This window comes from Leiobunum rupestre, chromosome 2, assembly GCF_980474605.1.
Source record: "Leiobunum rupestre chromosome 2, qqLeiRupe1.1.hap1, whole genome shotgun sequence".
Lineage (NCBI taxonomy): Eukaryota > Metazoa > Arthropoda > Arachnida > Opiliones > Sclerosomatidae > Leiobunum > Leiobunum rupestre.
Window position 1 is genome coordinate 58,653,911 of NC_143385.1, and position 13,462 is coordinate 58,667,372.

At 31.2% G+C, this 13,462-nt stretch overlaps 1 protein-coding gene across 1 annotated transcript in view; it reads left to right on the forward strand.

Moving 5' to 3' along the window:
- Nucleotides 1–1,648: 1,648 nt before the first annotated feature.
- Nucleotides 1,649–13,462, forward strand: part of LOC149958548 (protein O-mannosyl-transferase TMTC1-like) — a 168,129-nt gene continuing 156,315 nt past the window's right edge. The window contains exon 1 of the mRNA XM_090165914.1: nt 1,649–2,270. Within this exon, the coding sequence (XP_090022040.1) occupies nt 1,810–2,270 (461 nt within the window). The 5' untranslated portion in view covers nt 1,649–1,809. The remainder of the gene's footprint in view (nt 2,271–13,462) is intronic.

Genomic DNA, 13,462 nt, shown 5'->3' on the forward strand with positions numbered 1-13,462 from the left:
TGTGGATATTTTCAATAAAGGTTTTTTTAAATAATATTATATTTTAATGAAAAATTATCTTGAAATTAAAAAAAAATATGTATAAGTTAACATTTTCTAAAACCCACCAATTTTTATTTAATTTTCTTACATACTGTCGAATACGCGTTGAAAAGTTTAAAAAATTCTTTATATTGGTTTGAACTGTAGAAGGCGGTAAACTATAATATGTAGCATTTCCACTTTAAATTTCAGAGCAAAATAGAGCATTCAAACTAAAGGCCTATCATATGTTGTTGGAAGATAAAAATCAAAATTTAAAATTCGTTTGAAAATAGAACCTGAAGTATGAAACATTTAGAAATAATTATTTTTTAAAAAAATAGCGGTTTATATATAAATTGATATTTGAATTATATATTTTTTTGAAAGAGGAATAAGTATAATTTCAATTAAAATAAGATTTTAATGTTGAACAGCCAACCGATATAATTTTTAACTTAATTTATTGCTGTTGAATTTTCTTTAAGGTAAAGAAAAGAATAATTATTATTTAGAGTTTTGAACGATTTCCCAGAAAGTATATTAAGAAATTTTGTAAAGGCTCTAGAGGTACATTTAGTGCTCGGAATTGTTTATTCATTATCCACAAATTTTCCGATTTATTTAAAAAACTTTGGTAAAAAGAATATCATTTTAACTTATTTAATTATCTTTTTTACGCAACCAAGCATTTATTTGAATAAAAGTGGCATTTATTTAAATAATTGTTTGTTTTATTTAAATAATAGGCTTTTTCACTTTCGATTATTTAAACATTTTACAATTTCTATTCAACTATTGGTTATTTAAATAAATATTATTTAAATAAATATTTTTTAAATATCGCCGAGCTTATTTTATTCATGTGTAAAAATTAATCGACAGCCGAGCACTAGGTACATTACACGTTTTAAATTTACACTCTTACTTATCTCGTAAGAGCTGAGTTACATACTTAGCTATTTATTCTTAGGGTTCAAAATGAGTCCATAAATTCCAAATACTTTACACGTACAACAAAAGCTAAAACCCAGACCGTTAATTAACCATTATACCAAATCCTATCCATAAAAGGAAAGCTCTTAAAAACCAAACTCAACATGACCACACACGGACATTTCATAAATAAAAAGAACAATCGCAACCCATTCATACCATCAAATGAAACAAAGCGGCACTTTGTACGTATCAGTCGCAAATTCACAGGTGTCGTTACGAGAGAACGTTGGAAGAACGCGCGTCAAAATCTGCCCTTTCGCTTTCAGAAGGGTAAAAACAAAATCGAGAGAAAGTGAAAAGATTCCCATCCGCAACGAATACCGTTTTCCGAGGCCGCAGATCCGTTCTCAGCTGATAAGAACGAGCCGAATTCTTCGCGAGCGTAGAGGCCCGGTCCGTTCGAGCTTGCAATTCTGGCCAGGAAAGAGAAGATTCCGAGGAGAGTCGGAACGTCGGTCCGTTAGCGAACGAGCTCTGGAGGCGACTAGTGACGCTCCAACGACTTCCGAGCGAAAACGGTATCCCCCCCCCCGTTCGTTTTCAGTTGTCATCGATCGACGCGGAGTGGCGCTGCTGGTCGGGAAAAGGGGTTCGTAAGTTCCTCTTTGGCTTCTTCGGATCGCGGTGGTGGAAGAGTGGAGGGGCATCTCAACGCATCGCGCGCTCTCCTCGAATCGGGAGAAGCTAGCGTCGATCCGGACAAGTACCGCGTCGCTTTTTGAGCATCCATCGCGTCAGTGATTTATATAAAAGGAAGGGTCCGGTTGGCAGCGCGGGTCATTCCATGCAATGTGCTTACCGAGAACGGAGGACTCGAACGGGGCCGAAGGTGAAGGTGGGGGCTCGGAGGATCCGAGTAACGGGCAAAGCGGGGATGTCGACAAAAACTCGACGCCCGGGTCCACATCCGCAGAAAGCTCCCCGAGTCGTTGCCGATCTTCTCGGCGAACCAATCGCGGGGAACGGGCCAAAAGCGCCGTTAGTTTCGATGGCACGCGAAGAGTCACGCTGTGGTCTCGGGCCCGGGAGCCGCTGTGTTACGCGTTGGTGGCGGCGGTGGCGATGATGACCTACGCCAATTCCCTGAACGGGGAGTTTGTGCACGACGATTTGGTGGCCATCGTCAAGAACGGGGACGTCCGAGGAGGCGCACCCTGGCTTCGGACTTTCGCCAACGATTTCTGGGGTGTTCCTATGAAAGATCCGTCCAGTCATAAGTCCTATCGCCCACTGACCACACTCACCTTTAGGTCAGTAGTTGACACGTTTCATTATTCTCTCATTTACTTCGATATCCTTTCAGGTCTTACGTTAAGGGTTTTAAAAAATCCGGGTTTTAAAAAACAAACCCAGACTTTTTGGGTTTTATTAAAATTTAGGCTAACAAGTTAACATTACAAAAATCGATATTAATAAAATTGAGGACATTTCTAGTAAAAAGGTTTATATATTTTTTGAACTAAATACGAATAAACACGTGTTAAAGCTAAAATAAGTGTGAACAACCCAAAATTTTTAAGTGAGTTTCATAGTGAAATTGTTTAAGTGGGTCGTACCCAAAAAACCCACGGGTTTTTATTTTGAACCCTGCTTACCTTTAATTAATATTTATCGATGGTGTTAAAGTACTTACCATCTTGGCTTTTTAAGGCAGTTGAAAAAGATGACATTTTCTTATTTTATAAAGAACAATTCTTTTTTCAATTTTTACTCGTAATAAAGTGTTGTATATGGTTCCATACCTATTATTACTATTCTGAAGTTCAAATGGCGTTGATTAACATGATATTTCATTATTTTATAAGTTACTAGATTATTTTATCAGTTTTTAATAGCAATAAAGTATTGTTCATGGTTCCATTTGTAAAAATTCATATCATCTTGAAATTTGAAAAACACATTTCATCATTTTAAAATTGACACGAATTTTTATCAAGTGTTGAAATTTATTTTTATTAAGAGCTTTTTCTTAAAATTTCCCACTGATTTTGGAAAAATTTGAACAATTTAAAAAATCGTTTAAAATTATGGTTTAATATTCCACAATTCATGTCTAAATTGTTTGAATATTAATATACGATAATTTTCACCCGCGTAGAAAAACATTAAGAATTATGCCTTTATAATCCACAATTTATGTCTAAATTGTTTGAATATTTATTTGATACGACAATTTTCATCCGCGTAGAAAAACATTAAGAATTATGGCTTTATAATCCACAATTTATGTCTAAATTGTTTGAATATTTATTTGATACGACAATTAAGAATTATGTCTTTATAAAATATAATTCATGTCTTAACGACTTGGATTTGATATACAGTTAATAGTTTAAGGAGCACATTTTTAAACGTCAAAATGTAGCGCATTACCTGGAATTAAACGACTTTGCTAAAAGTAACCCAAATAAATACAGTTTTACACTCCTAAAATATTCCACTGTGCGTAAAAGAATGCCTTTTATGGAGACAAAGATCACCAACATTTGAAAATGTTTCCTACCAAATTAATATTAGAGGTATCTTAAAAAGCTAACTTACAATTTTTTACGATCATTTGATATAACCATATAAATATTCAAAAACGAAATTATGTCAAACAAAAACATATCATAAAAATTCAATAAAATTGTTTGGAATCGGATAGAAAATTATACTTAATTTCTATATAGAATCTATAACTATTTGGGTAACTTTCCTAAAGGTGATAAAAGGTAACTTTTCTAAAGGTGATAAAAATAACCCATAAATTACCATCTTTTTTATAGAAATATTTATAGAGCACTTTTTAAGGATTTTTAAAAAGTGAAATAAAATTTATGTTTGGGTAAAAAAGAGCAACAGAAAGTAATCCACTTTCCTATATTAATAAAAATTTCGATTTCATTTCACGCGAAAAACGACAAGAACGTTAACAAATATTTCATGACAATTCAGTTGCAACGTCTTAATAAATAAATGCTATAATTCAGTTGCTTAAGTTATCCAGATACTTTTGTCACTTCTGAATAAATAAATGATTTAAATAATTAAGATTTCCCCTTTATCGAAAGAAAGTTGCGCTTGGCTTTCTTAATATTATTTATAAGATATCCCGGGTGTATGAGAATAACGTTTGAAGATGCCTCACCAGAAAAAGAAAAGAAACTGTCCCAATAAAAACAATGATGGATCAGGAGGCGCCCATATGCAAAAGTAATATGCCAAAGCGATATGCTAGTCACAGTGCCAAGCGTGTCCCACCAGCAGCCAGAGATAAAACGGAAAATCAATGGCCATAGAGACACACATACCGAGAGACAAGGCAAAATTCCCACGAATATCAAAAACAAGTAGTGTTGCTATTAAAAAAGTCAGCTTCTTCATTTTTTGCCCTTTCGACGCCGTAGATTAGAAAAATCAATTTTAGTAATTGGTTTGTGTTTCCATTATTAATATATTTCAGACAAAAAAGTGACACTTTTATGGAAATATTTTTATAGCGGGCACGTCAATTGAAGTATTCATACGACATTTCTAAGGGATTTCTAAACTTATCCTTATAGAATAGAAGTGAAGAGAAGCACATTTATTTTATAAATAAATATATTGTGCATTTTAAAACCATTCTTTGTCTAATGAGAATTAGATTTAAAACAAAAACAAAACCACGACGATTATAGCGTAAGTAAAGTCAAAATTTTATTTACAATAAAAACCGACTAGTTTCGGCACACCTCTGTGCCTTGACATATACGCGTAAGGTGACTTACACCCAGTACTTAGTGCTTAATAATCTTTCTAAGTCTCTTTTAATTTATCCTTATAGAAAATATTTTTATATTTAAAATAAATAATTTATAATATTAATATTTCATATGATTTTCAGTTTTTAAGAATCCCTTAGACATTACCATTTCTATGAAATTGATGTAGAATCGTATAGATTAGAAGTCTATAGAATGTTTAAGGTTATCTCTACACGAAATATTTATTTAAAAAATACATCGAAACGTCGAGGTTCTTTGGGGTTTATAATTTTTAATGTTGAAAAATAGTTAATATTCTCCGACTTCAGTTTTCAAACCAGCGCAATTTGAAAGCTGTAAATTTTTCGTTGATAAAGTCTTTACTTATAACTCCTTCAAAATTCAGACCGGTGTTTGAATAGCCTCTCCCCCTAAAAACCTATTATCTGACCATACGTTATATTTTAAAAAGAACCAAACTAGCATGCGTCCAGTTGTTAAGAGGTCTGGTCTTTTCTGGCAAGAACGTTAAGAATTCCGTATTAAAGGTTCTGTTTTAGTTCTATCAATAATTCTAGAATGACTTTAAGCACGAACTAATCAGCATATTTCATTCGGCACTGGAGAAGGATTAAAATTCCAATCGACGCGGTGGAACCCTATATTACGATTAACATTAAAATTAAATTTACAATCCGCTAAAGCTTATAAAATCCGAAATAAACTGCTAAATTACGCTGCAAATTAATCAACATTAATTTTCAAACTAATCTCCATAAGCAACAACAAAAGGACTAATAAATTACATTCGTTAAAAAACAAAAGAAAGTTAAAAACACTCTCCGTAAAGGAAAAAAATAATAATTTAGAAAGCGCAAAAGTTCCAACCCAATTTAGGGAAGAACAAACGACACCGTGATGTACCTAAACATAATGAAAAACGCTTTCGGGTAATTAGGGGGCCATTAAATTTTTCTATCTCAAGACTTGTGGGAGGTAAATTATACGAAACCCAGATTTACATCAGACGATAAATTGTTTCGCGAAAGACAATTACGGGGGAAAAATAATAACATCATAAGAAGTATTTAATGAGTAACAGGTAGGAAAGGTATTGATTTAGGATGATAGTATTGTACCCGTAAGGGTCATTACCGCGTACGAAGCATCGGGATAAATATAGTATAATTATTTCTCGTTGAAAGTCACGCCTGAAAAAACACGGCTGGAAATTTGCGGAGGTGGAACCTAGTTTCTCTCGCTGAGAAATATATTATTTTAGCTGGCGGGGTTTGGTGCATTAATAATGTTCTCGTATTTAAATGTATGCTACTGGGTAATCCCTAAAGCAAAACATTTTTATTCTCTCTAAATATTAAGGTAAGAGTGTTCTATCTTTTAGCTTTACACGTTTTGCACTATAAACATTTCAAGGAGTCAGGAAAATATTGTCACGTCTTCTGTAATGTTTTATAGTAAGTTGTTTCAAGTTTTCTATCAAGTTTTATAGAGAGTTGTTTCAAGTTTTCTATCAAGTTTTATAGAAATTTGTTTCAAGTTTTCTATCACGTTTTATAGAGAGTTGTTTCAAGTTTTATAGAAAGTTGTTTCAAGTTTTCTATCAAGTTTTATAGAGAGTTGTTTCAAGTTTTCTATCAAGTTTTATAGAAATTTGTTTCAAGTTTTCTATCACGTTTTATAGAGAGTTGTTTCAAGTTTTATAGAAAGTTGTTTCAAGTTTTCTATCAAGTTTTATAGAGAGTTGTTTCAAGTTTTCTATCAAGTTTTATAGAGAGTTGTTTCAAGTTTTATAGAAAGTTGTTTCAAGTTTTCTATCAAGTTTTATAGAGAGTTGTTTCAAGTTTTATAGAAAGTTGTTTAAAATTTTCTATCAAGTTTTATAGAAAGTTGTTTCAAATTTTCTATCAAGTTTTATAGAGACTTGTTTCAAGTTTTATAGAAAGTTGTTAGAGTACTTCCACACTTCAATTTGGTGTCATAGAAACGTTAAAGAAACATTTAGGTCTAAGTTTTCTATCAAGTTCACAAAAACGTGTGCAGATTTTATAGAGATTCTAAAGTAAATTTGACGTCCACGTTTTTCTATCAGTTAACAACAAGTGTGCATAAAAAATTTTAATACCCATGTTAGATTTTATAGAAATTCTTTAGAAATATTTACATCTCGGTTTTTCTATCAAGTTTACAAAAAAACTATACAGAAAACCTAGGACAATTAAAATCCTAAAGAAAGCTTTACTTAATAAGAAATCCAATTGAAAACAGCCATTTTTTAACAGATAGGCAAATGCTAAATATTCCAAGTCATAGAGTAACACGCTTCACCTAAAGCCTTGGGAGAGATAGCTCGGGTATTTCTGTTGAATATTCATAGAATATGTAAATGAATTCTGACAAAAGTTACAAATATACAATTTTAATAAATGTATCTCCAAACTTAAAGTTAAACTTTAAAGTAACGCAGTGAAATATTCATTTAAAGAATAATATTAGTTTCCATTTTTAAACACTATGCAACCAAGAACCTTTCATTGGACAGAAAAAAGGTTAATATTCCTATGTAAATGAACGTGTTAATTTTAGTTCGTGAGGCAGATGTATGCGTGTATGTAAATTAGCCCCATCTACAATCCACTTAAAGAAACTCCACTGAGGTTTGTTAATGATAAATGATGACCACTATGTTAGTCTCCGCAACCTTTGATTTCGAAAACAGTACTATTGATCAGTATTTATATTGATTAAGGCATTAAAATCGTATCACTACTAATCGTAAAATCGAAATTGTACGTGCATTTATATGATATATGATAAAAATAACATAAAGGAATAGAAAAATGTGGCAAATGATTATAAAATAAACATGAAAAAGAGGAACAATTTAAACAACATAATGCCCTCGCGACTTAGCAGAATGACAGAAAACACTCTTGACCAAAAACAGAAAAATAAAAATATAAAATATATATACATTCCAGTTGTTCCAAAAAATAACTTCAATGTCCGTTCCGCAGTGGTGAACACAATCAACATTATAGTTCCTTCGTGACCGACGGAAGAGAGATCAGAGAGGCGTCCCCGAAATTCGGCAGTTTGCCCTCCCCCGCGGCGAGGGTCCGGAGCGAGATTTTTAAAACGACTTTACGACTCATTAAACGGGTTGAATATTGTTCCCTCTGCCGACTGCCGGAGCCTTTGTTCTTTCCAAAACGTGGAAAAAAACTAATCAATCGCCGAGACGGGCTCCAGCATGCGCCTGGTCAACTACCGACCTGAGCAAAATAATAATAAAAAAGTTATTTTAAAAATCACCCACCTGTGACCAATGGCTATTTTCGCCGCTCTAAAGAGTAACCGACATTTATTCTTATTGAGTTCGGCGCAACAAAGATGGCGCCAGAATCATACTCTGTTTAAGGGATAAATTTGGTAACTTTTGTTTTGCTTGGTTTCATTGTCAAAGGTAGAATTGCCTAAGGATATCTGCAACCTGGACCCCGGGGTTTACAAGGGCAGTTTAAGCAGGGCTTCGTCGATGTCGTTTCTATTAAAGATCCGTCTATCTGTAGTGGCTGGAGGTTAAGCTAGTAAAACTTAAAATTAAATTCACATGAATTTAAATAAAAAGTTTATATTTATATATTTTAAAATTATGAATGAAATTAAATTAAAATTAAATAAAATTAAATAATGGAATTAATTCTAAAATAAAATGAAAAATAATTTAATTGATTTTAAAATAAAATTAAAACTAATTGAATTTATATTAAAATAAAATTAAAAATAATTGAATTGACTTTAAAAAAAATTAAATCTAATTGAATTGATATTAAAATTAAATTAAAAATAATTGAATTGATATTAAAATAAAATTAAAATTAAAAATTAAATTTATATTAAAATACAATTAAAATTAATACTTAAATTTATATTAAAGTACAATTAAAATTAATAAGTGAATTGAAATTAAATTAAAAAAAGAATTAAATAAATATAAATTAAGAATTAAATTAATATTAAATTAAAATAAAGAAATAAACATAAATTAGAAATTAAATTTATATTTAATTTAAAAAGAAATAAACATAAATTAGAAATTAAATTTATATTTAATTTAAAAAGAATTAAACAAATATAAATTTAGAAATTAAATTGATAGTATATTGAAAAATAAACACATTAGAAATTAAATTATTGTAAATTAAGAGTTAAATTAATGTAAATTAAGAGTTAAATTAATGTAAATAAAGTATTAAATTAATGTATATTTAAATTTAAATTAGTGGAAAATAAGAATTTAATTAATATAGTTAAATATAGTTAAATATAGTTAAATAAATATATTATTACTACTATGTTTTCATCGATAAATGTTGTTTCAGAAATGAAGATGGACACTTAAGCGCCGAACTATATTCTACTTTCAGCAATTTGTTTTGCCCATAAAATGGTGGGCTTTATGGTTTTCAAAAGGCGCCGAACGTGGACGCAAGCAATGTTTTAAATAGCGTATTGAGATCGAACACTTTTTGTGTTGACCTTTCATTTAATTGCAGTCTTTTTAGCTTTAGCCTAAATCACTGTTACAAGTAAGCTTGATAGAAACTTGAACTCTGAAGTACTAATGCAGTATGATTGTAAGACCTTGATTTGGTATAGAACATTTTACGTTTTGTCCAAATTTCAAACGTTCCGTCTACGTTTTGTCCAAATTTCAAAGGGTCCCTCTACGTTTTGTCCAAATTTCAAACGTTCCGTCTACGTTTTGTCCCAATTTCAAAACCCTTTGAGTTCGTTTACGATAGTTATCACGGTAAGAAAATTTGATGCTCAAATATTTAGTACCAACCATGAAAGCAGGGCTGCCAGTCATGGCTTGAAGAAAATGGCCGTAGCAATATCGGCGAATCCATTACCGTTTGCATTTACGGTCTTTGAGTAATTCCATCGAGAAGCGAGAGAGTTAATTAAATATGATAAATAATCGGGCCCAACACTGGATTTAATAATATCCGTCGAAACACCCATTTTAAATATTTAGTTTTAAATCCTGAGGATTTTTCGGAGCCTCTATCAATATGAATACATAATCTTGAAGGCCGATGCTTAGAGGGGGTTTTAAGCTGGCCGCGGCGGCACCAGCCAGTACAAAGCCTAAAGAGTGTCTCCCTTCGACGCTCGCGATCCGAGAGATTAAGGACGGGCTCATTTCCGAGCAAAGCCAACTTAGAGTCCCGATACTGGGCGTGCGAGGGAATAACGGTTTAGAAGGCGAAGGGAAGAATCTGAAGATGATGAACATCCAAAGAGATAGGCCGGAAAATCAATGAAGTTTAGGAACGGGTTTTAAAACGCCTCCTCTACGATTCAAACGGGTGCAAGCATTACCTTTAAAAGCAACGGACAGATATTCGATTTTTTTACGAAGTTAAAGTTGTCAATTGTATACCCAGTTGTAAGCTTAGAAAGGTAATAATTATAATAAAGCAGTCGATTTCAAATTAAATTTTATTTTATTAATGATACTTGTATATTATTTGACATAAATATTTTTATTGCATTACGTTACATTACATTACATTACACTACACTACACTACATTACATTACCCTACATTACACTATATTACACTATACTACAGTACACTACATTACAATACATTACACTACATTACACTACATTACACTACATTACATTACTTTACACTACATTACACTACAGTACACTACAGTACACTACACTACACTACACTACACTACATTACACTACAGTACATTATATTATATTATTATTTTAATTTTTATGATATTATAATATCAAGAATGTATTTATTTATACTCAGGGAGAATGAATATGTCAAGACTATCGACGGACACGTTGAGGCCCTAACCCCGTCACGCTAAGGGGGGGGGGGAGGGAAAAAGGAGGCGGTCTTGTTTTTTTGCTTCCTCGCAGCAGCGTTAATCGCGTCGAAAAACGTAATTTTTAAGAACCAATGAGATTGCAGTATTATTTGATTTTATTAAAGCGGAGGAGCATACCGGGGGCCCCAACGGCTGGAATTGGAGAAACGCTAAAAATAATCTCGACATATTCATTCTCCCTGAGTATAAAAAAATACATTCTTGATAATACTACTTTACTATATTATTTTGTTTTTATGATATTAAATTTAATTACTTCTATTTACATTTCACACATAACATTAATATTTTTTTAATTTTTAATTTTTATTTTGTGTGTAAGACTACCTGTATACCAGGTAGCTGTTTACTATACACCCAAAAGATTTTTCAGAATACATTTTTTGAACAATTTTAAAACGGAAACATAGACTTAAAATCTAAAACACTGAAATATAGGAGTATGCCTATTCAACCGAATCCCATTTGAAAGACTTTTTCTAGCAACAATTTCAATTTATGATTTTTCTTAAATATCTGAATTTATGAGTTTCAAGGATATAACAGGGTACGTGACGAATTTTCTTTTCTTTTCAGACTAAAGTACACTTCACTTTAGGAAATAGGAACTTGTAGGTCATCCATCACACGGGGCCGTTTTAAATGTTATTAATTGGGAATGTTTTGGCGGTATTTTCCAAACTTTAATATTGTTTGTATTTATTATATTTTTAACTATGTATTTTTATTTTATGATATTACATTTATTATATTATTTTACTATATATTTTTAATTTTATGATATTATATTTATTGTTTTATTAACATTACATTACGTTACATGACATTATATAACAGTACATTATATTACTTTAAATAACATTTTATTATATATTTATTTCATTTATTTCACACTTATATTATATTTATTACACATTATTATGTTAATAATTCGTCAATAAAATGTCACCAAATAATTTGAAGCACTCTATACAAATATCTTCTAAAGAAATGTTGTAAAATTATAATCAGAACACTATGGAAAATAATTTATCTAGAATATGAAATATATTTGTATATTTAGTTACAACCTTAGAAAAAAAATAAAATCCTCACTTCTTTAATATACTACTTAGAAAAAATATTACATACATATTTTAAATAAAAATAATCAGAAACCTTTATGCCTATATAAAATTGAACCAAATATTTTTAGAATCTATAGAAATATTTAATTGTTTACCTAGTTTGAACCCTCGTAAGGAATAAATTCTAATAGAATTGAGGTAACGCGATAAACAGAAACGTCAACTAGTCCAATTCCAAATACGGCCAATAAGACATCTTTCCCTTAGTTGAAATAAACCTTTCCCAAATTGGACTAAGAAATTTACCTTTCTAATTTACCTTTCTAAGATGGAACTTGAGTACAGATGGCTATTGAGATGGCTTTTCAACCCACACTCTTCATTCTTCTCTTTGACCCTTGACTTCAAACAACGCCGCCATATACATCTTCTTAAGTGGGATTTTCAAATAGGATTATCGGGTATATTATTTTTTAAATAAAATTTTTTTCAGTCATTAAAGAAATGGAAAATTGGATTAAATTCGCCAAAGTATTAATTTAAAGATAACCGATTAAATTGTATTACTTAGCAATTTAATTAAAAAAATGCTTTACAGAACATTTTCCTTTTATAAATTTGTTTACTTCGAAACAATTTGTAAAAGTGATTATTCAAAAGCCCTTGAAATAGAAGGTAATTCATATTTAATAATATTAATCATTTTTAAGTGCCAGGCCAAAATAAATTGATTAAAAATAAAATGAAATAAAATAAAATAGAATGAGAGTAAATAAAATACAATAAATTAAAATAAAATAAAATAAACTAAAATAAAATACAATTAAATAAAATAAATTAAAATAAAATACAATAATATATTAAAATCCCAAGAATCAGAATATCTGGAAATCCAAGCTTAAATTAACAAAAAACATCTTATTTCTAAAATAAAAGCCATTAACCTTTCTAAACGACCATATAAGGACAATTACCCGGCAAACCGTCCCATTTAATTATCTAATTCATGTATTTAAACTAGTCCCGCACTTTCTAGAATATGTTCCTAAATTCCAAATTTTTTCGAACAAAATAGAACCATTTTTCAATTAAGGTCAATCCAAAACAAGAAATTAATCTCCGACATTAAAGCATTAAAAACGACCATATAAGGACAATTATCTGGCAAACCATACCAATCAATTATCTAATTCGTATATTGAAACTAGTCCCACAATTTCTAGAATATGTTCCTAAATTCCAAATCTTTTCGAACAAAATAGAACCATTTTTCAATTAAGGTCAATCCAAAACAAGAAATTAATCTCCCACATTAAAGCATTAGAAAGGGCCATACAGCTGCTTCCTGGTACAAATACCAACAAAAAGGCCAAAGAGGCACTCGAGACATCTCCACGAAGCGAAAGGCTACTAATTACCGTCGGCTCTTTCGTATAAAGGATCTCATCATTACAGGCACAATACCGGGCGGACCTTTGCCAGTCATAAAAGGAAGACGAGAGCTAATTTGACCGAAAATGTATAAAAAAGGGAAAAGATTTGCTATTTCATGCCGAAAGATGGCGCTACCGGTAGGTGATATTGCGAAGAATATGAGAAGAGAGAGCGAGACTCGGGGAAGCGGCGTTTTTTATATATATTGACCAGCAGCGAATAAAAAAAGGAAGAGAAGGTTCCGCTAATGACGACTGAGCGCTCTCGA